Source organism: Drosophila navojoa, chromosome 3, assembly GCF_054131105.1.
Source record: "Drosophila navojoa isolate 15081-1374.11 chromosome 3, UAZ_NAV_1.0, whole genome shotgun sequence".
NCBI lineage: Eukaryota > Metazoa > Arthropoda > Insecta > Diptera > Drosophilidae > Drosophila > Drosophila navojoa.
In genome coordinates, this window is record NC_142891.1 from 23,532,976 (window position 1) to 23,557,313 (window position 24,338).

The window sequence follows — 24,338 nt, forward strand, 5'->3', positions numbered from 1 at the left end:
TAAATATTTCAATGTGATAAAATGTACAGAAGCCCAACAAGAACGAACGAACAACTATCACATCTATCTCAAAACAGTGTTTTTTTTTTTTTTTTTTTTTTTTTTTTTTTTTTTTTTTTCGTAAAGAACAATATTCTTTAGAGATCTTCTGATCTAACCAGGACAAACAACTATCAAATCTATCTCACAAAATCTGCTTGTTTTTTTATCGTAAAGAGAAGAGAACGAACGTCGAATATAATCTAGTCATTTTTGTTGTCTATATAGGCCCTTCCTTCTTCTATTATACCACTAACCAGAGAACACATAGACTAGACAACTAGTGGAAAGCTTTTTGCACGCTTTTTCTGGGACTTTAGCGCCCCAGACGGCTTTGATGTCGACGAAGATAATCAGCGCGTAGCTCCTCGTCGAACTCCGCTTGTCTTCGCTGCTGTCGTTGTGCGCGCAGCTCGATTTCATTAGCCAGGTGAGTATTGACGAGGCTAGAGTATCTGGGCATAGTTAGCCGCTGTGGTAAAAACGGATCGTGGGCAATGCTTCTAGCCTCATTGTTGCTGTGTACTCGCAGTCTATCATAATATTTAGTGCAAATATTATTAAATAATTCGTCCACAAATAAGACGCCCAGCTCAGATCTGATGCGAGCATTTGAAATATAATATTCAGCGCCAGATATGGTTCTCAGTGCTTTGTTGTATGCAACTCTGATGCGGTCGAACTGAGTTTCGGAGAAGAGCACACCCCCGACAGGTATAGTATATTGCCACAGTGCACTGTGCACACTGCAGTGTGGGCAATAGTATGAGAATTTACTTGATGAATAACTTCTTTTGTAAGCATACGATCTTAATGATTCAGGGCGTAATTATATGGTCAAAATGTGTGTTCATTCCAAAGCACAAGTCTCTAGTACTTCAAATACGTTTTTTACAAATTGTGGGCGAAGGGGGCGTGGTATCCAAAATCTGTTAATTACAAAATGTTTGTATTCATCATATGTATATACACACTAAATCTGAAGTCTCTACGTCTTATAGTATTCCAATGAGGATAGTTATCGAAAAAATAAAGCAAACTCGTACTGTGTATGGTATACACGAGTATGCACACAAAATTTCAGCTCTGTAGCTCTTATATCTTCTGAGATCTCGGCGTTCATACGGACGGACGGACGGACAGACGGACAGGGCTATATCGACTCAGTTCGTCGTGCTGATCAAGAATATATATACTTTATGGGGTCTGCGATGATTCCTTCTGCCTGTTACATACTTTTACACAAAAACATTATACCCTGATTTCCCATTTTTAATGGGTTCAGGGTATAAAAATCATTCAGCCTATACTAACACATGGATACATAGCTTGGTTTAACATAAAATTCATACAAATGGAACAATTAGGACTTTTTGAGAGAAAAATGTTACGATACGCGCTAGGTAGAAATGCACGCGACCCACACACACAGCACTACATACCGAATTTCAAGCTGTATAAACAAGCAAAAATCAAACCAATAGACGTACATAACTTCAACATACTAGAAAAATTTATAGAGAGAAACCGAAATTCTACAAATCCACTAATACGAAACAGCGTAGAGCAGAAGAGAGATTTTCCTAAAAATATACAATTTAAACAAACAAGCCTCCAAATAAAATCAAGTAACTAAGAATCTCAAAACACCAAACATGTAAAAAAAAAAATAAAAAAAAAAAAAGCTTTTGTTCAGTTTTAAAGTGTGACCGCTCGCAAATCAACTGGAGGCAAGGCTCCTCGTATGCAGTTGACTACTAAGGCAGCATGTAAAAGTGCACCAGCTACTGGCGGTGTGAAAAAACCTCATCGCTATCGCCCTGGTACAGTAGCTCTGCGTGAAATTCGTCGTTACCAGAAGAGCACAGAATTGCTTATTCGCAAGTTGCCGTTCCAGCGTTTAGTCCGTGAAATTGCTCAGGACTTCAAGACTGACCTTCGTTTCCAGAGCTCAGCTGTGATGGCTTTACAGGAAGCTAGCGAAGCCTACTTGGTTGGCCTATTCGAAGATACAAATTTGTGCGCCATTCATGCCAAACGCGTCACGATCATGCCCAAGGACATTCAGCTGGCCAGACGTATCCGTGGCGAGCGCGCTTAAATTGCTTCGCTATTCTGTCTTGTATTTATTGCAGGCAAACGTCCAACAAATCGGTCCTTTTCATGACCACAATATTTCTAACAAGGAGATTCCTATTTTCGCTTAAACTATTTTCAGATTTTAGTTGATCTCAAAAATAAATCGCTCGATTGATCAATTAGATTTTTTAGTGCACGTCTTACAATGTATAAATCTATTTAGATTAAGGATATATCTCGAATATGTATGAAATATATACACATAAGGAACATAATTACATATATTCACATTTTTTAATAGCACAATATTGTTTTATTTCCCCTTACAAAAATTGCATTTTTATAAGACGTTTCGTGTAAATTAAATATTGACGGTGGTTAGCCAATTGCATTTCAATTGATTCTGTGTATTTAAAACATATTGATATACACGTAAAAGTTTAACTATATAAGGTTTTGCAACATTTTGTATATCTTTTGCATTATGTGCCTTGTGTCTTATAAAATAAAATTTTAACGCTGATGTATTTCTTTGTACATGATAAGTGATCTGAAATGTGAATTTAAATATGGTGGTATGAAATGAATATATGTTTGACGTAAAGAAATTAATAATATAATATTTGCATTCTAATTGTTAAATTTATATTTATTAATATATTTATAATGTCAAAGAGTTTTTTTGGATTGTACAGTGGATTTCTCCCACCGTGTCCGAAAAGCTTTAGCGTTGCGCAAGCTTTGCGAAAGCTCGATCGCTAAAGCTCCGCTTGTCCCAAGCTCATTTGCATTGCAGCGCAGGCGACAATGTTGTCGCAAACGATAAGCGCTGCAATTATCAATCTCAAAGATTCGCGACCATTACAAACTGTTTTTAATGGCAAATGGTTTAGTTGAAATTATATTTAATATAGAAATCGAAATGGCTTGTTCGTATTAATAGTTGCATTTAATTAACAAATTAATAAATTAATATCTTTTGAATCTATATATTAACATTTTTATTATTATCTAATTAAAAACATGGTTTTTCCAAGATAACTTATTTTGCATTCATACAAAGTTCAACTTTGAGGGGCAATTAAACATCATGAAATAATAAAAATGTAAGTAAAAACTAACTTTATGAATTTTTCAAACATTTAAGAATAAAATTAAAAACGTATTTAGTGCGGATATCAAATTTAAACTGTTCAGAAAGACAAGTCAATAAAATGGTCATGGATTATTAATGTGTGTTCTGCCTAGACATACAAACAGAAAAAAATAATCTATTTAAATCGGATGACGGTGAAGAGGATATGGACGTGGAGATCGACTCTCCGATTAAGTCGCAGCCATTAGCGCCTGCGCCCACGCCATTAAAAGTGCCGATGAAGAAAAGTGTGGTTATGGCACGACCAACAACTTCTCGAGCTGCGGCTCAGAGTTAAAGGCAATACCTTCCACTTCTGCGGATTCTATTGTCGCTGAATATCTAGCTGCGAAAAATGCAGTGCAAAGTGCTACAAAGCCGCTCTCTAGTGAGAGAGCAACAAAGAGGACTGCGGAAAAAGGCGACAGCCCCAAGAAAAAGACTGCGCAGCTGGGCGCAGTTGATCTGGATGGCAGTGACGAGGACTGCCTGCCATTTGACGACTTAATACGGACCACCAGGACTGAGGACTCGCAGAGAGAGGCAACTTGCCTCGTCAGTAAAGTTTGCACAGATACTAAAGAGCAAGTCATGTCACCCAATGCTGCCGCTGTTAGCTGTTACTACTACTACTACTGCTGCTGCTGCTGCCGCCACTTTAACTAGTGCAAGCGTCGCGCACCCAAGCGCGAAGCCTGCACCTCTATTTCTGGCAAATGTCGTCGACATCATCCCGCTGTTAATCCGCCTTGATGAAGCCATTGGAGAGGCTAACTTTTCCACTCAGTCCACTGCAAACCATGGTCTCAGGGTGCAGTGCAAGGACATCGCTACCTATCAAAAACTGGTAAAGTACCTCGACGAGAATCAAATTGAAAATTACACATTTCAACTGAAATGCGAGCGCGGGCTTAGAGCAGTTCTCCGCAATCTGCATTTCTCTACTCCGGATCAGTGGATCCGTGACAAACTGGCTAAGTTGGGGCATACCGTCCGATTCCTACGAGGTATCAAATCTCGTTTCACCAAGAAGCCACTCGACCTCTTCGAAGTTGAGCTGGTCACCAAAGAAAACAATGCCGATTTACTGCAGGTCACGGCGCTCGGCAACCAGCGAGTTAGAGTTGAGAGGCCGTTCAAATCTAGCGATGTAGCCCAATGCCACAGGTGCCAAAAGTTTGGGCACACCAAAGACTATTGCCGCCGCCCTTTTGCTTGCGTCAAATGCTGCGAAAATCACGCCTCAGTTGAGTGCAGCAAGCAAAAAGGCGACAATTCGCCAGCAAAGTGCGCCAACTGCTCGGGCCCACATGCTGCGAGCTATAGAGGTTGCCCCTCCTATAAAGAGGCTTGCAAGAAGCGAGAGCCTGTATCGACCGTCCAGCTTAGCCAGATTGTAAGAACTCTGACAAAGCCAGCCCCCACTGCAACTGCTCATGGCAGTAGAGCAAACTTGCCAAATGTTTTTCAGCAAGCCCCCCCTCAGTCGCGTCCCCAAGCCACCAATGCTGGGCCCAGCTATGCATCCGCTCTCCGCGCGGGTCTCCAGTTTAAACAGCCAGCGGTGCCGGCAGCTATAAACAGCCAGCGACGCGAATCAAGGCAGAGTATTGCAAAACGCGCCCAACAAAATCAGCAGCAACAACAAGCCAGATTGCCTAGGCAAACAAGCGCTCAGCGGTCAGCGCAGCCCAACAGAAGCCGTAGCTTAAGCACTCGCCGTAGGCGCCCTCCTATTGTATCTGGGGTGACACACCATAGTAATGGGGTGGGCTTTCCTCGTAATCTTGAGCAGCCTAGAAATGTCTACATGCCAGCTATGCCATCACAAGATAACTCTAGATTAGAGGCCAAAATTGACAAACTTATAGAGATGATGACCACATTGACTGCTTACCTACTAGCTAGAGTTGGTCCAAGTGAGCACATAAATAAGCATAATATAGATATAATGCTAATATCTGAAACCCACCTGATGGACAATGACAACATTATAATTGACGGATATATAATTTACTTGGCAAACCACCCTACAAATAGGCGCAGAGGTGGCGCAGCTTTTATAATTAAGCAAAACATTTGCCATTACGCTATGCGCTGCTCATCCTTGGAATCGCACCAAAGTGTTGAAGTAACAGTCAGCTTACTAAACGGCAAGCACGTAAATATTGTGGCCATTTACTGCCCCCCTCAAGTAAGCTGGACTGCGCAAGACTTCAGCAACCTGCTGAATTCGCTGGGCGACACGTATCTTGTAGGTGGTGACTGGAACGCAAAGAGCCAATGGTGGGGAAACGCCAGATCCTGTATAAGAGGCAGAGCGTTAGTAAACAGTATTTTCCAAGAAAATTGCAATATTCTGGCAACTGGGTCACCAACACATTACCCTTTCAACTCACGCCAAACTCCATCTGCCATAGGCTTTGCGCTTTTCAAAGGTATCAGGCGAGATTTGCTGGCCATCGCCGACTCTTTTGAGCTTAACTCGGATCACCTCCCATTGCAAGTCCAGCTCGTTGAGAAGCCAATCATCAGCAAAGCAAAAGGCCATCTTCTAGATTTAAATGCTAATATAAGCAAATTTCAAAGCTACCTAAACGACAGAATCTTACTTAACACTGAAATCAGCAGAGATGATATTGATGATGCTGTTGATATTCTCGTCAGAAACTTTCTGCAAACTTTGCCAATGCGCAGTGAGCGCTGGTCAAGATGATACACAAGCCTGGCAAACCCACGCAGCATGTATCATCATACAGGCCAATAAGTCTCTTGTCTGGCTTATATAAAATTTTAGAGTTCTTAATTTTGAACCGTATGCTTGAGCAAGACGCACTTACCAATGCTATACCCAGCCACCAATTTGGCTTTCGCAAGGCCCACTCAGCTGAGCAACAGCTTGGGCGAGTCACACAGTTCATTCTGAAATCATATGAAGAACATAAGTATTGCTCTGCAGTCTACCTGGACATAAAAGCATTTGACAGAGTGTGGCACTCAGGTCTGAGATACAAACTCAAGATGCTCTTACCTGACGCTCTGTATCGAATCCTTTGCTCCTACTTAACAAATCGATCTTTTATCGTTGAATGCCATAAAGGATGTCGCTCTGCAACCAAGCAAATACACGCTGGGCTGCCTCAAGGCAGCCTGCTTGGGCCAGTGCTGTATAACATATACACCAGCGATATTCCAAGTCCAACGTTTGCCTCTGGAAACAAAATCCTCTTAGCCACTTATGCTGATGACGTAGTCCTCTCAGCAAACTGTTGGCAAGCAGATCCTTTAGCTTACCAACAAGCATATATGGACAATTTAGCTCTATTGGCGAAGAAGTGGTGCATTACAACAAACACTAGTAAAACTATGCACATTATGCATACTTACGAAAGGATAACGCCATACCAGGATATCCGCATTGGCAATGAAGCAATTAAAAACGGCACTTCACATCCTTATTTGGGTGTCACTATGGACACAAAGCTGCACTTCGGCACTCATGTCACCGCTGTCGTCTCGAGGGTTAGGGCTCGGCTGAAAAACATAGATTGGCTCATTAATAAAAGTAGTAAATTGTCTCTAAAAACTAAAAAGATAATTTACAAACAACTAGTTGCGCCACTGCACTATAGGAAAAAAATCCCGAAATTTTGACATAAATACAATTTTTTTGTTGTCAATTTTTTTTTTATTTTCCAATAATAAATATCTTAACTAATATAAAACGAATTTTTACAAAATTTTATGGACTGCCCCTACTATATAACGCTGGGCTGCAAGTCGGCTGACCCAGAGTTGCTTTGTATGCAAAAAAGCGCGGGAAAGATTGCGCAACTTTCAAGTTTAGTACTGCGGTAAATAAAAATAAAATTTATAACTTTAAAAATGGAAAACATTACTGATGGTATGTACTATAAATTGTCAATTCAAGTTTTTGAATACATTTGTTTAATTGTCTAATTTTTCAATGTATTGTTGTTGTGTATTTTAGCTAAAAAATAAATAAATTGTTCTTGTTTCGTGGAGTATAACTTACAAATAGAGGCAATTAGTGATGAAGTTTAGATGCAACAAAGAGGACTGCGGAAAAAGGCGACAGCCCCAAGAAGAAGACTGCGCAGCTGGGCGCAGTTGATCTGGATGGCAGTGACGAGGACTGCCTGCCATTTGACGACTTAATACGGACCACCAGGACTGAGGACTCGCAGAGAGAGGCAACTTGCCTCATCAGTAAAGTTTGCACAGCTACTAAAGAGCAAGTCATGTCACCCAATGCTGCCGCTGTTAGCTGTTACTACTACTACTACTGCTGCTGCTGCTGCCGCCACTTTAACTAGTGCAAGCGTCGCGCACCCAAGCGCGAAGCCTGCACCTCTATTTTTGGCAAATGTCGTCGACATCATCCCGCTGTTAATCCGCCTTGATGAAGCCATTGGAGAGGCTAACTTTTCCACTCAGTCCACTGCAAACCATGGTCTCAGGGTGCAGTGCAAGGACATCGCTACCTATCAAAAACTGGTAAAGTACCTCGACGAGAATCAAATTGAAAATTACACATTTCAACTGAAATGCGAGCGCGGGCTTAGAGCAGTTCTCCGCAATCTGCATTTCTCTACTCCGGATCAGTGGATCCGTGACAAACTGGCTAAGTTGGGGCATACCGTCCGATTCCTACGAGGTATCAAATCTCGTTTCACCAAGAAGCCACTCGACCTCTTCGAAGTTGAGCTGGTCACCAAAGAAAACAATGCCGATTTACTGCAGGTCACGGCGCTCGGCAACCAGCGAGTTAGAGTTGAGAGGCCGTTCAAATCTAGCGATGTAGCCCAATGCCACAGGTGCCAAAAGTTTGGGCACACCAAAGACTATTGCCGCCGCCCTTTTGCTTGCGTCAAATGCTGCGAAAATCACGCCTCAGTTGAGTGCAGCAAGCAAAAAGGCGACAATTCGCCAGCAAAGTGCGCCAACTGCTCGGGCCCACATGCTGCGAGCTATAGAGGTTGCCCCTCCTATAAAGAGGCTTGCAAGAAGCGAGAGCCTGTATCGACCGTCCAACTTAGCCAGATTGTAAGAACTCTGACAAAGCCAGCCCCCACTGCAACTGCTCATGGCAGTAGAGCAAACTTGCCAAATGTTTTTCAGCAAGCCCCCCCTCAGTCGCGTCCCCAAGCCACCAATGCTGGGCCCAGCTATGCATCCGCTCTCCGCGCGGGTCTCCAGTTTAAACAGCCAGCGGCGCCGGCAGCTATAAACAGCCAGCAACGCCAATCAAGGCAGAGTGTTGCAAAACGCGCCCAACAAAATCAGCAGCAACAACAAGCCAGATTGCCTAGGCAAACAAGCGCTCAGCGGTCAGCGCAGCCCAACAGAAGCCGCAGCTTAAGCACTCGCCGTAGGCGCCCTCCTATTGTATCTGGGGTGACACACCATAGTAATGGGGTGGGCTTTCCTCGTAATCTTGAGCAGCCTAGAAATGCCTACATGCCAGCTATTCCATCACAAGATAACTCTAGATTAGAGGCCAAAATTGACAAACTTATAGAGATGATGACCACATTGACTGCTTACCTAGAGTTGGTCCAAGTGAGCACATAAATAAGCATAATATAGATATAATGCTAATATCTGAAACCCACCTGACGGACAATGACAACATTATAATTGAGGGATATATAATTTACTTGGCAAACCACCCTACAAATAGGCGCAGAGGTGGCGCAGCTTTTATAATTAAGCAAAACATTTGCCATTACGCTATGCGCTGCTCATCCTTGGAATCGCACCAAAGTGTTGAAGTAACAGTCAGCTTACTAAACGGCAAGCACGTAAATATTGTGGCCATTTACTGCCCCCCCTCAAGTAAGCTGGACTGCGCAAGACTTCAGCAACCTGCTGAATTCGCTGGGCGACACGTATCTTGTAGGTGGTGACTGGAACGCAAAGAGCCAATGGTGGGGAAACGCCAGATCCTGTATAAGAGGCAGAGCGTTAGTAAACAGTATTTTCCAAGAAAATTGCAATATTCTGGCAACTGGGTCACCAACACATTACCCTTTCAACTCACGCCAAACTCCATCTGCCATAGGCTTTGCGCTTTTCAAAGGTATCAGGCGAGATTTGCTGGCCATCACCGACTCTTTTGAGCTTAACTCGGATCACCTCCCATTGCAAGTCCAGCTCGTTGAGAAGCCAATCATCAGCAAAGCAAAAGGCCATCTTCTAGATTTAAATGCTAATATAAGCAAATTTCAAAGCTACCTAAACGACAGAATCTTACTTAACACTGAAATCAGCAGAGATGATATTGATGATGCTGTTGATATTCTCGTCAGAAACGTCCAAGATGCTGCAAACTTTGCCAATGCGCAGTGTCCACGCAAGATAACCAGATCTAGGTTTCGAGTCAAAAGCCAGACTCTCCAGTTGATTGAGGCCAAAAAGCAAATCAAACGCTATCTTCTACAAAGCCGAAATCCCCTGGCGAAGCAGATCTGCAATAGGCTGTAAAATCGCATCAGCAAAGATATAAAATCTGCAAAGCAAAAATACGAAGAAGAATTATTCAGCTCTATTGACCCCACAGATAGGTATAGTATGCAAAAGCTTTGGCGACTTACAAACGAAATCAAGCGACAGCCGGCTCCAAATCTGCCACTATTAAAGTCCAGCGATGGCAATGGCTCTAACGCTAATAATGTATGGTGCAAAACAACGGCGGAGAAAGCTGGGGTCTTCGCTGACAACCTTGAGCAACGCTTCAAGCCTCTTATCTCTGCGTCACCTGGCGACCTGGCCGAAATTGAGGCGCAAATTAGTCAGTCACCAGCGTCTTCCTTGGTCTCTTTTCGGCCAGTCACAGCGACAGAGGTCATTAATCATATTAGCACGCTGGAGAAGAAGAAAGCAGCTGGTTTAGATAATATCGACAATCACACCATCAAAGCGCTGCCAATGAGTGCAATACTATACCTTGTTTTAATATGCAACAACTCACTTCGATTGGGCCATTTCCCTACCAGCTGGAAGTTAGCGCTGGTCAAGATGATACACAAGACTGGCAAACCCACGCAGAATGTCTCATCATACAGGCCAATAAGTCTCTTGTCTGGCTTATCTAAAATTTTAGAGTTCTTAATTTTGAACCGTATGCTTGAGCAAGACGCACTTACCAATGCTATACCCAGCCACCAATTTGGCTTTCGCAAGGCCCACTCAGCTGAGCAACAGCTTGGGCGAGTCACGCAGTTCATTCTGAAATCATATGAAGAACATAAGTATTGCTCTGCAGTCTACCTGGACATAACAGAAGCATTTGACAGAGTGTGGCACTCAGGTCTGAGATACAAACTCAAGATGCTCTTACCTGACGCTCTGTATCGAATTCTTTGCTCCTACTTAGCAAATCGATCTTTTATCGTTGAATGCCATGGAGGTTGTCGCTCTGCAACCAAGCAAATACACGCTGGGGTGCCTCAAGGCAGCCTGCTTGGGCCAGTGCTGTATAACATATACACCAGCGATATTCCAAGTCCAACGTTTGCCTCTGGAAACAAAATCCTCTTAGCCACTTATGCTGATGACGTCGTAGTCCTCTCAGCAAACTGTTGGCAAGCAGATGCTTTAGCTCACCAACAAGCATATATGGACAATTTAGCTCTATGGGCGAAGAAGTGGTGCATTACAATAAGCACTAGTAAAACTATGCACATTATGCATACTTACGAAAGGATAACGAAACAATTTCGACCCAAATATCGAATTGGATGGAGAAAATTATGATTATTGATGTTAATTTTTTGAGTATGTGGTAATTATTGTGAAATAAAAAAAAAAAAACAAAATTCGAAGGCGATTAAGTCAATGTCATCATCTAGGCTTTTGCCTGAGAATGTTGGTGATTTATTTAATTTGTTTCGTACATTTTGAATGATTCGCCGGCCGGCCTTTATTTGGCGTTGGTTTATCAACACTTTTGCTGATAGTTTTTTCTTCATTCCTTCTCGGGTTCATATCACTCTTCGAAGTTAGTTTTTTCTGCACTGCACAGTTTGTGTCTTTGTTCAATTATTTGCTCTTTCTATTTACAGGATCACGCTCTCTAAAGTTTATACATATCTCGGTGTTTTCTGCGTTATACACATTATACATATTATATATGAACATTAAAAAACCATCTCGATATACAATTATGCTCAGACACCGACAAATTGTTTGGTGTAAATATAACAGAGTGCATAAACATTATGAGAAACTTAACTGTAAACTCATTAATATCCGCACATAAAAAATATGAACTTAATATATACCTTAATAAACACAGACCCCTAGCCCTACTAATAGCTGAACACCGGCTAAATAACAAAAACTTTCCAAAACTAACAAACTATGAATTCATAAACCGAAAATTGCACGTAAAGCACACAAAATAGCCACAGAGGTCAAAACATGGCGACCAATACAAAATCATAGAGATTCCACTCCTTCAACATATTGAAAATGTGGCAATACAAATAATTAAAGACACATTAAGCAGTAATAATGACAAGATAATAAAAGGTTGCGACCTAAATTCAAAGCACCCAACATAGTACCTACCAAACCACAATCCTAGACATAATTGTATATGTACAGGGAAACACGTTGTACAAATGGTTATTAAAACAACCAAATCTTATAATCCACCCACCATTAGAGCCAACCCGCGCAAACAAAAAGTCAATTCCATAGACTATTATATAACTTCCACAAATCTACCTATTACAACTTGCAACATCTGTGTTGAAAATGTAACTGGAATTAGCATGAACATAAGCATACATTTAATCTGGCAGCACTATACGAAGAATGAAATTAAAATTTGTTTCTGTTTATATTATTACTCTTTAATTAACCTTTAACCGAATCACTTCGTTTTTACTCTCGCTGCATTGCATCGAAAGCAATTATTATGCTACTGAGCAGTTTACCAGATATGTACGTGGGATAAAGAGAGTGTAAAGCAGAAACGCAAGCTGTGTACATACATATACCCACGCACAAGACAAATCGAAAGAACGGCATAGACAGTTCAACGGAAAGTGTTTCAACTGCGACAAATTTGGGCACCGAGCATGCGAATGGAAATCAAAGAAGAGGAACGAAAAGTGGTACGACAGAAAGAGAGCGGGCAGCGAACAAGCAAGCAGTTTAATGCATTGTTTTGCTGGTGAGCAGAAAAAGAGCGTATGGTGCGTAGACAGCGGCGCAACATCTCATATGTGTTGCGATCGCAACATGTTTATAAGCTACGCTGAAAAAGAAACGCCGATAATGATAGTGCAAATAAGTATGTAGCTGCAAGGGGTATGTTGCTGCGCAGCAGCTAAATTTGAAAACTCGACTTCTTTTAAAGGAAAAGTGTCGATTATTAAAAACAATATAGGCAAAGTGTTGTTAAAGAAAATAATCTATACAAAGTACATTCAATGAGCACAGTTTCGCCCACAATGCAATGACATAATAGATTTGGACAATAAATTTTACAGATTCAAAACAGCTGAACGATAAACAGCTAGTGCATGGTATGAATGTTGACAATATGCAAGTGCAAATGAATTGTGATACTTGTAACCAGTCCAAATAAAGTGCTTTGCCGTTTAATCAAAAAATGAATCGAAGTACAGAGTATGTACTTAAATTAATGCACACAGATGTACATATGTGACTTTTTTTTTTTGTGACATTAATTGATGATTACTCGCAGATGATATTTGTAAAAGCTTTGCAGAATGCCAAACAGGCAAGAAAATAAAGGCTTTACGCAGCGATAATGGTACGGAGTAGGTCAATAAACAGTTTACTGATTCCTCAGAAAAACGGCGTTGCAGAGCGTGCCAACCGGACCATAGTAGAAATGGCGAAAAGTCTACTAATCCATGCAAAGCTTGGTGAGTTTTTGTGGGCAGAGGCTGTCACAACGGCAGTGTATTTGCGCAACTGATGTCCCACAAAGGCGTTAAATGGAGGCACACCTTTCGAAATGTGGAGATATCGGAAGCGTTCTGTAAAGCATTTACGAGTGTTTGGACCTCGCGTGTTTGCTCTGGGCAAGGTTAAGACAAGCAAATTCCAGGCAAAAGGAAACGAGTACATTTTTGTTGGATACCCTTAAACCGCAAAGGCATACCGTCTGTACGATCCAGAATGTTTCTCGCAATATCTGCAGAAAAACGTTTGTATATGCTCAAGTAGATATAACAAATGCATATCTAAACAGCGACTTTCATGAAACTGTGTATGTGAAGCAGCCTCCAAACTTTGTGGACAACAGTCAACCTAAAGCAGTTAAGTCCGTAAAGACGAACAAAAGGCATTTGACGAAGGGTGGACTAACGGATTCGTTTACAAAATGGACAGATTGAATTTCGACAAGAACATAACACGGACGATACTCGTACCGATTATGTAACAGGACCAGGTGATACAGAGAGCTCAATGTTAAGAGCACCCACCGTCTTCAACATATACCTAGCAGACATACCAGAATACATACATCCCCCTAATATAAATAATACCCCACACATACAACCAATCATCTATGCAGATGACATCTTATTACTATCGGCAGGTGCATGGGCAGTGACAGCCGAAATGAACCTGAATAGATATCTAATTCAACTAAACAACTACTTCATAGCTTGGAAAATAAAAATAAATAATGATAAAAGTATTGGTTGCATATTTAAAGGACTCAAAACATATAATATCCGAAAAAACGCACGAAATTTCACCCCCAAAATATACATATACACAAGACTCCAATTTCAAAAACACATAGAACACATACTAAGAAGAGCAAAAATACAATTCCAGAGCATAGCCCACATTTTCAACCAAACACAAACTCCCCCATACCTGCCAAAATAATAGACTAACCAAAATACGCACACTAACCTATAAGACAAGAACGTTGCAGTCGGGCGTTACCAACTGCGGAATACTCATTCACACCCCATCAGCAATTTAGTAGCTAAGTTTTGCTCTAATACACTAGAAAGTTCAGTTTTTCTCGATTTGCCACGACCCTACTGGGCGTAGACACTTCATTTTTGGTCAGCTTAAGAGGCGTAACAATATAATTTGAAGAATCGATAGAGGAGGTTACTGGTAACTTAATTATCCAAATTTGAAGCCTATAGCTCTTATACTTTAGGAGATATAAACTTTTGCGCTTTGCCACGCCTCCTCTGTGCACATGGACAGGAGCAACAGCGACAACATCAACAATAACGACAGCAACAAGAATGATCCAAACAACATCGGAATTCCGGCCATCACAGTGTGTAACACGGCCACTAAAGAAATAGACGGTATGCTGCCCAATATCCCCAAGAATAGTTATAGGTTGAATATAATAACTAAAAGCATTCAATCAATGTTTGTCATTTAAAACATTTTGTCCAACTCAAAGAGATTCTATCAAATAATAAAAGAAACTATTACACATATACCCCTAACTTTCTCAAGCCTTACAACCTCATGATAATAACACTGCTTCACAGAACTAGAAATAAAACAGCATTATTATAAACCAACAATAAAATAGAAATAATAGCACTAAAACCTTTCAAAGAAAAATTCTGGCATCTCCAGACAAAAAATCGCAAACGATTAAACAAATATTAAATATAAAAATCATTTAAACTGTAAAGTTATAATAGAACCCACTAATATAAAATAACAAGATCCATCAATGTCATACATGCCAACGGTGCATAAAATGCACCAACTCCCACCCACCAGGAAACTGTCTCATCACCAAAGAAAACCCAAACGCAAAAGTCCAATGTGTAAACTGCAAAGGCAACCAATTACATACAAACATTAAAAAACCCACTCTCGAAATACAACAATTATGCTCAGACACCGAAAAATTATTTGGCAAAAATATAACGGACTGCATAAGTATTATGAGAAACCTTATACAGAAATACCCAACCAGCAAAATAAACGATAGCGAGAAAGTCAAACTCAAACGAACCCTCCTACTAGACTTCTTTTTCCAAATAGTCCAATGATTAACAAAATAATATTTCAAAATGTAAACTCACTAGTATCTGCACAAAAAACATAAACTAGACATATACCTTAATAGACACAGACCCCTGGCCCTACTAATAGCTGAACACCGTCTAAATAACAGAAACTCCCCAAAACTAGCAAACTATGAATTTATAGGACAAAAATTAAACGCAAAGCATACTAAATTGCCACAGAGGTCAAAACATGGCGTCCATGCAACCTCTGTGGCCATTTGTCTGCAAAAAGGTACCCAATATAAAATCATAGAGATCCCACAGCTTCAACATATTGAAGCTGTTGCTATACAAATCCCCATCCGAAGCCCAAATAACACTATACAACACTTAGCGATAGCATCCCTGTATAAACGTCCAAACAGTCCACTACTGCTTAGTGACCTTCAGCTAATTAAGGACACACTAAGCAGCATCAACGACAAGATAATAATAGGTTGTGACCTAAATTCAAAGCACCCAACATGGTACCTACCAAACCATAACCTTAGACATATAAATGTACAGGGAAACACACTATACAAATGGTGACTAAAACAACCAAGTCTCATAATGCACCTTCCATTAGAGCCAACCCGTGCAAACAATAGGACAGCTACCTCCATAGACTACTTCATAACCTACACCAATCTATCCATTACAACCTACAATATCTGCCACACCACTAATGATTTCCCCTCTGACCATCTAGGAGTACAAATAATCTTACAAAATGCCCAACATCACATACTAAAAAACAGACCAAAAATAACACACGACTACAACAACATAAACACACTAATGTGGAACAAAATAATACTAGAAAACTTAAACTCAATACCAAAAAAGAATAACCAAATAATAACCTTAATAACACATAGAAACTCTAAACACAGCTCTTAACCTAGCAATAAATTCCCCATCAGCCATCCCAAAAATCCAAATCCCCTCTTCCAAACCAAATCCCACAATAAAACTAAGCCCACAATGCTTAGCACTAATTAAGCATAGGCAAAGCATTAGAAATATCCTGCGTAAACAAACCCTAAACCTGTCATCCCAAATTAGAAATCAGCTACACCAACTAACAATAAACCTCAAACACGAAATCAATAAACAAATACAAATAAGAAAATAAACCCCTCAAAAATAAGTACAATAAAGCTCCAACAACTTCACCCATACAAACAAAAAAGTAAATTGCTCGTAAATGACATAATATTAACACCAACAGAAAAAACTAAAATAGACATAGATATACAGACTTCAACAGAATTAAAAACCACATTTCCAAAAATAAACGCATTAGCATGGCAATACGAACAAGTTCACAGACAAAACGATACATTAAATAACAACCCAACACACAACCAACACACCAGACACGTTAACAATGAAATTACTAGACTAACAAAACATATAGACATCCTCTTTAATCAATGCTTTAATATAATCTACTTCCCAGTCATCTGGAAACGTAGCAAGGCTATACCAATACCTAAACCAAAAATGGATCCACATAAACTAAAAAGGTTTCAGACCGATATCAATCCTATCCGCTGTCAGTCTGTTATACGAAAAAATGTTACTAGAGCTAATAAAAAAACATTTGGAAACACACCAAATCCTCAAACCATTCCAGATAGGCTTTAGAGAAAAATTATCAATTAATAATGCACTAGCAATAGCCAATTCATTTATATACAACAATATTTCAAAAAAGCGTGCAGTAATAGTCTGTGCACTTGATATGGAAAAAGCATTCGACACAGTATGGACTAATGGACTAGTTTACAAAATGGACACATTAAATTTTGACAAGAACATAACACGGACGATACTAAGCTACCTGACAGATCGTACCTTTTATGTAACAGGTGATACAGAGAACTCAATGTTAAGGGATATAACAGCAGGAGTCCCACAAGGCTCGCTAATAGCACCCACCCTCTTCACCATATACCTAGCAGACATACCAGTATACATTCATCGCCCTAATATAAATAATACCCCACACATACAACCAATCATCTACGCAGACGCTGTACCACTTTTCCTTCCTCTTCTTTGATTTCCATTCGCATGCTCGGTGCCCAAATTTGTCGCAGTTGAAACACTTTCCGTTGAACTGTCTATACCGTTCTTTCGATTTGTCTTGTGCGTGGATATTAGAGGGCTGCATGGCCGCACTCATAACCTAGCAAAATAGAGTCCATTCGAGATAAGACTGAGTGAGTGAGTCCGAGGCAGAATATAGTTGAGTGAGCTGGAGTTCGCATGGACTCTATGACTCATAACCCTCTGCCTTCAGTATAATGAATATGAATAAATAAGACCTAAAGAGGAATACAACAGTTATCTGAAGCATATTCGCGTTGAGTGACTCGAGTCTTTGAGTGCACACATATGTTCGTGTCAACACTTCATATTTGCTCGGCTCCGTCGCTTGAGGCTCGATCAGTGAAAAATCTCAAACCAAAATCAGTGCGCTGAGAGCCCTCAAACGAAAAGCATGTGTTTTAATATGAAGCTTAACTGCGCACCTACTATTTTTTCATGTTTTGTCTCTTTCTATGCCCTTTCCTTTTAGAGAGTATATGTAACTCTTGAAAGGGTTTGCCATGCTCATGTAAAATGTTAGTGTCATGTCATTATCTTATATATCGATATATACATAATTTTATTAACTTCTATATTAATTATAATTGCTGTATACAAAATATCAAACTGAGCAAATAATAATACTCCTAACGAATTTATTTAAGTATTGCATAACAAAATTACATTGGATTTCGTTATGTGAAGGGTGAAAGGATGCACACACACAGGATTACATTGCTCTTCGTTTTTTCGCTAATTTTTTTTCTCTGCTAGCAGCGACGCCACTCATTAACTCAGTGAAGCAACTCATATACCCGGCCTCACATTTATTCGACACTTTCTCGTTTAATAGAATATTGTGCCTCTGAGTCATATATGAGCGCACTCACTTACTCATCCATTTATGAGTTGGCCTCGGTTCCGCTCAATTCAATATGAGCATTGTTAACTCGAGTACGTTTTTTCTGGCACTCATGCAGCCCTCTAGTGGGTATACACAGCTTGCGTTTCTGCTTTACACTCTCTTTATCCCACGTACATATCTGGTAAACTGCTCAGTAGCATAATAATTGCTTTCGATGCAATGCCAGCGAGAGTAAAAACGAAGTGATTCGGTTAAAGGTTAATTAAAGAGTAATAATATAAACAGAAAAAAATTTTAATTACATTCTTCGTATAGTGCTGCCAGATTACATGTATGCTTATGTTCATGCTAATTCCAGTTACATTTTCAACACAGATGTTGCAAACAACCAAACAATTTGTCGGTGTCTCAGCATAATTGTATATCGAGATGGTTTTTTAATGTTCATATATAATATGTATGTGTATAACGCAGAAAACACCGAGATATGTATAAACTTTAGAGAGCGTGATCCTGTAAATAGAAAGAGCAAATAATTGAACAAAGACACAAACTGTGCAGTGCAGAAAAAACTATCTTCGAAGAGTGATATGAACCCGAGAAGGAATGAAGAAAAAACTATCAGCAAAAGTGTTGATAAACCAACGCCAAATAAAGGCCGGCCGGCGAATCACTCAAAATGTACGAACAAAATTAAATAAATCACCAACATTCTCAGGCAAAAGCCTAGATGATGACATTGACTTAATCGCCTATGAATCCAAAGAAATTGATGGCAACGAGCAAATAACCCTAAATAAAAAACATCATGCTATGTTGGCCGAAGAACTTATATCACTTCGCATTTCAACAACATATCCAAAAACAACAAGAACAATTTCAACAACAAATTCATCAAATACAACAAACTAAAAATAAAACCACTAATAATCAAGAAAACAACAACGCAACAAACATTAACATACTACAGGGCTACAAATTCGCAGCCCTATATCCACAAGAGAACGACTCTGGCGCAATAGACGACAATATGCGCGAAATAGATGACGACAACTTCCCACCGTTGGAAAGCAACATTAACAACAACAAGAGGCAACAAACCAGGGAAAATCGATGACAACAATAACGACAGCAACAATAATACCAGCAGCAACAACGAGGAACCAACTCACCAAAACAGCATCAGAATTCCGGCCATCATAATATATATCACCTCTCCTAGAGAACTAGACGTTATGCTATTTACCTATATCCCTAAGAAAAGCTATAAGTTAAATATAATAAATAAGAATATTATCCTAGTCAATGCTCATAATATAAAACACTTTACCCAAAAAAAAAAACTGCCCCCAACATGCTTCACAGAAGCAGAAATTAAAACAGCTCTATTAGAAACCAACAATGAAATAGAAGTAATATCAATTAAACCTTTCAAAGATAAATTCTGGCATCTCCAAATAAAAAAATCGCAAACGATTAAACAGATATAAATGCACCAACTCCCACTCACCAGGAGAATGTCCAATTTCCAAAGAAATCCAAAATTCAAAAGTACAATGCGTAAATTGCAAAGGCAACCACACAGCCAATGCAAACATTTGTCCTGTTAAAATTTTAATAAAAGAAAAATTACAAGCAAAACAAAACTCGAAAATAAATAGCAATAACAAAATAATAAACAAAGCGACAGTATCCTTAATAGACACACAGCCCTGGCCCTACTAATAGCTGAACACCGTCTAAATAACAGAAACTCCCCAAAACTAGCAAACTATGAATTTATAAGACAAAAATTAAACGCAAAGCATACAAAATTGCCACAGAGGTCAAAACATGGCGACCATGCAACCTCTGTGGCCATTTGTCTGCAAGAAGGAATCCAATATAAAATTATAGAGATCCCACAGCTTCAACATATTAAAGCTGTGGCAATACAAATCCCCATCCGAAACCCAAATAACAATATACAACACTTAGCGATAGCATCCCTATATAAACGTCCAAACAGTCCACTACTGCTTAGTGACCTTAAGCTAATTAAGGATACATTAAGCAGTAATAATGACAAGATAATAATAGGTTGCGACCTAAATTCAAAGCACCCACCATGGTACTTACCAAACCACAATCCTAGACATATAAATGTACAGAGAAACACGTTGTACAATTGGTTATTAAAACAACCAAACCAACAATGAAGCCCAACATGAAGAGCAACAGCAGCCGGTTAAGGACAAGAGCCGCAGCCGCCAAAGGACAATGAAGGAACTACATCATCCGATGGCCAGCGGTAACATTGATGTCTTTTTGAAAGCACTTAATGAAAGCATTAGTCCTCTCCGCTCACTCCAAGAGAAGCAGATGGAGCTAACGATGATTCTGCTGAAATAGCAACAACAAAAGACACAGCAGCAGGGGCAAATACTGAATTTGCTCACAGCTCTTCAAGCGCAGAAGACTCCATAATAATGCCGCTGTGCATCCTTGTGTGGAACGCCGACGGTGTTGCCACGAAGCTGCACAAAGTAGCGTGCTTCGTGCGGCAACACGAGATAGATGTATTGGTGCTCAGCAAAACACATTGCAAGGAATCACAAGCACCACAAATATTTGGTTTTGAGGCCTTTATTGCTGACGACCAAAGTACCGGCAACGCCAAAGGAGGAGCAGCTATCCTAATCCGGTCTAGCCTGGTCCACTTCCGCCAACACCAATAGCCACTACAAAAATGCTGCTTGCGTCAGCAGCTATTCAAACGGCTGTGGGCTCTATCAGCATTGGGGCATTCCACTGTCCACCAAGGTTTGTCTGGACTACAGATGAATTTGAAAGGATTCTAGAGCATCATCGTTCTAAATTCGTCATTGCGGATGATTGGAATGCGTCCCATTGGCTCTGGGGAGCAGGAAAGTGCAACCAAAGAGGTTGTAAGGCGGCTCGCCGAACCGCCTCACATAATTTTTAAATTGGGTCAAGGGACGCGCGCAAGTCGCGGCGGTCAGCAATGCAACCCTGCCCTTCGCGGCGAAAGTTCGAAGGGCCGACGCCGAGGCGGATCGCGCGGCGGAGACGTGGAGGCTGCTGACTAGCAGAGAATTGATTAGTTTACGAGCAGCGGAGAACAGCTGGTGAACGCGAGCAGCCGATTAGAATTTAAGCCAATAAACGAAATGATATGAAAGTGAAGCTTAGTGTATTCTTTATTCCATAACTTAAATACTGCCACCGGTAGTGATTCCCCACACCACAAGGTGGTGTCCTTGGCTCCCTGTTATACTGCCAGTATAGCCACGATATGCCGCAGCCTGACAGTAGCCTGTATGGTTCATCTAAGCTTGTCACCTTAGCAGATGTATGCATCACCTACAAGACCCGATGCGAGCACGATGCAGCTGACGGCATACATTTGCGGACTGGGCAAGGATATGGAATATTGCCATTAACAGCAGCACATCAGTCAATGTTTGCTATACGCTGAGGCGGAGAACGCCGCCAGCCGTGCTCCTGGAGGGAAATCCAGTGCCGCAGGCGAATGATGCCAAATATCTCGGAGTGATACTGGATCGCAGGCTCACCTTTTCGAATCACGTAACGACGATAACAATGCGCTTTCGTGCGGCTGTGAAGAAGCACTATTGGTTTCTCTGCTCGCGCAGTAAATTTTTTTATGGAGATATGGATGTCAAATCTGGGCTGGCTTGTGATAGCCAAATTCATCGAATCCAGGCCACCCAGTATAAAATAATGAGATTGCTTACCGGCTTCGAGTGATTTGTTAGAAACACCATACTGCACAGGGACCTGAAAATCGCCACTGTTTTTGATGCAATAAACCAGCACTCGAGTCGGTACGACAGATTGGAGCGGCACAGAAATAGGCTGGCTAGCAAGCATACTCATCACATACCACCCTCCTAGGAGGCTCAAAAGAAGACAACCAAGGAACCTGATTCTCCGATCGTGACGTATGAAGATCAACAGGAGTTGACATGCAGCTGTCATCATTATGATGACATAATTGTAAATGTTTGTAAGTTGCGACAGCTAACGTAAGTTGCCGGCGCGCCCAAATAGGCAGAATTAATAGACAATAAACTCAAAAAGGGGTTATTGGAATACCTCGTATGGTTTTAATATATGTATATGTACAAAAAAAATTTAAAACCAAATAAATCCCTCAAAAATAAGCACAATAAAACTTCAAAACCTTAACCCATATAAACAAAAAAAAAACCAACTGCTCATAAATGATATTGTTGAAAAACCAGGCCCGAAATAAGAACACAGTAGTTGATACACTTTATATTGTGACATATTTTGATTTGAGCACGGCACAGCACATCGATCTACACAGCTCAAGAGTCGCAACAAGACAAACCGAGACGCAGCAACATTCAATGCGTGCTAGTCAAATTCGTCAGACACAATGTTTCTAGACTAGCATCGCGACAATCAAAATGGCGATCGATGCTGCTTTTGCATGTAAAATGAATTTCACAATGTTGCAAACTATTGCTATATGATGCAACATACGTGTTTCTAAACATGTTGATGAAAGTCAATACTTAACACACCTCCTCAAAAGAAACGTCGATCGATACAAATAAAACATTTAATGCCAAAAATTATAATACATTAATTTAATTGTACATGATTTCTTAAGTTGCTTTCTGGGGAATAATTAAAATAACATAGTACAACATTCGTTGCGACGGATTGGGGAAGCCCAGACAAAACACAACCAGATCATTCTAAATAATAACAATATTATTTAAATTTCAATTTAAAATTAAAGAAAAATTAAACATTCAATTATAAAATAAGATAACAAAAATTTAACATTCAATATGAATTTAAGAAACAAAATAATGGGTTCCATACAAAATGAACAAATAAAGGCAAAATTAAATATTCAAATATTTTTCTTCAAATGTATGTAGCTTCATAGAGCATTTTGTTAATCTTCAGTCAAACACACCTGATCACCCAGACTTAGGAATGTCATTGCTGGTAGAGGCTTCGTCATCATATCCGCCAGCTGACCATCTGTAGAAATAAACTCAACAATAATTAGTTTATTTTCAATTTGTTTTGTTGCACCGAATTATAGAAACTAACCTTATTTTTAAAATAGCATTCATTCCCATGCTGTTGCGTAATTTGCTTTTCACCAAATTCATTTGGAGATCAATTAGATCAACTTAATTGCAAACATAGCTTTTTCATGAAATGGGTTGTTATTTTCAGCATCTCTGTAGCTACATACCTCAACTCAAAATGCAGTTGCTGTCGGTAATAGATTCCCAACTTACGACACGCAACTTTTCAATTTGAATTAATACATCATCAATGTTTTTACATTCAAAATATTTCAAAACATTTAAACATTCTTTGCCTTTATAGGGGTTCAAAATATTTTGAAGGGAAAAATATATTGATTTTCTCCATTACTTCAAAATAATCAGGTAATCTTAAATAAAATAAAAAATTAATGTACATATGCATGCAAACCTAAATCAACAGTGTTAACTTTCGCAAAGTTGTAATATAAATTCTTTAATAAAATTAACGCATGTCAATCTTATTTCCCGATCGCGAAAGTTCAGCTGTAGCTCTTTCAATATTTTCTCAAATGCAAGCTTATATGTTTTTTTTTTTTTTTTTTTTTTTTTTTTTTTTTTTTTTTTTTTTTTTTTTTTTTTTTTTTTTTAATGCGTAGTGGCGCTCATCATAAAGCTTCGCGCCAAAAGTGCACTTGCAATGGGCGCAATAGGCCCTTGTTGAGTCTGTGGCATCCTCGCAAATCCACTTTTTAAGCTCTCGAAATTTTTGGGTTTAGGCTTTTGGCATATTTAATTAAACTTTTAATAAATGTGGCAAAACTCGATCACTTTTGATGAATCTGTGAACTACTTATTGTTCATAACTATCAAACTATTGTTCACAAAATTGTGCGATTTATTGATATTATTATAATTTTAAATAGGTTGAGTTCTTTTTAGATGAAAAATCACTAAATTGCTAAATAGCTATATTTGTGGCTAATAGCAATTAAAAAAACAATATT

General features: G+C 39.7%; 1 protein-coding gene and 2 long non-coding RNA genes across 4 annotated transcripts; 2 read left to right on the forward strand and 1 right to left on the reverse strand.

Moving 5' to 3' along the window:
- Positions 1 to 76: 76 nt before the first annotated feature.
- Positions 77 to 23,983, forward strand: LOC149091894 (uncharacterized). Its single transcript, XR_016196418.1, has 2 exons — positions 77 to 120; positions 23,911 to 23,983. It is a non-coding gene; the product is annotated as an uncharacterized LOC149091894 (long non-coding RNA).
- LOC115565702 (uncharacterized) lies at positions 5,251 to 6,871 on the reverse strand. 2 transcript variants are annotated; one of them, XR_016196507.1, is made up of 5 exons: positions 6,641 to 6,871; positions 6,285 to 6,574; positions 5,866 to 6,175; positions 5,640 to 5,807; positions 5,251 to 5,557 (listed from the first exon to the last, which is right to left on the reverse strand). It is a non-coding gene; the product is annotated as an uncharacterized LOC115565702 (long non-coding RNA). The 2 variants fall into 2 exon arrangements; XR_016196506.1 differs by having other exon boundaries at positions 5,251 to 5,807.
- LOC149091895 (uncharacterized) lies at positions 7,526 to 10,981 on the forward strand. The gene is made up of 2 exons (XM_089257004.1): positions 7,526 to 7,771; positions 8,396 to 10,981. The coding sequence occupies exons 1-2, from the start codon at positions 7,526 to 7,528 to the stop codon at positions 8,846 to 8,848; spliced, it is 699 nt and encodes a 232-aa protein (XP_089113130.1). The 3' UTR covers positions 8,849 to 10,981.
- Positions 23,984 to 24,338: the final 355 nt, after the last annotated feature.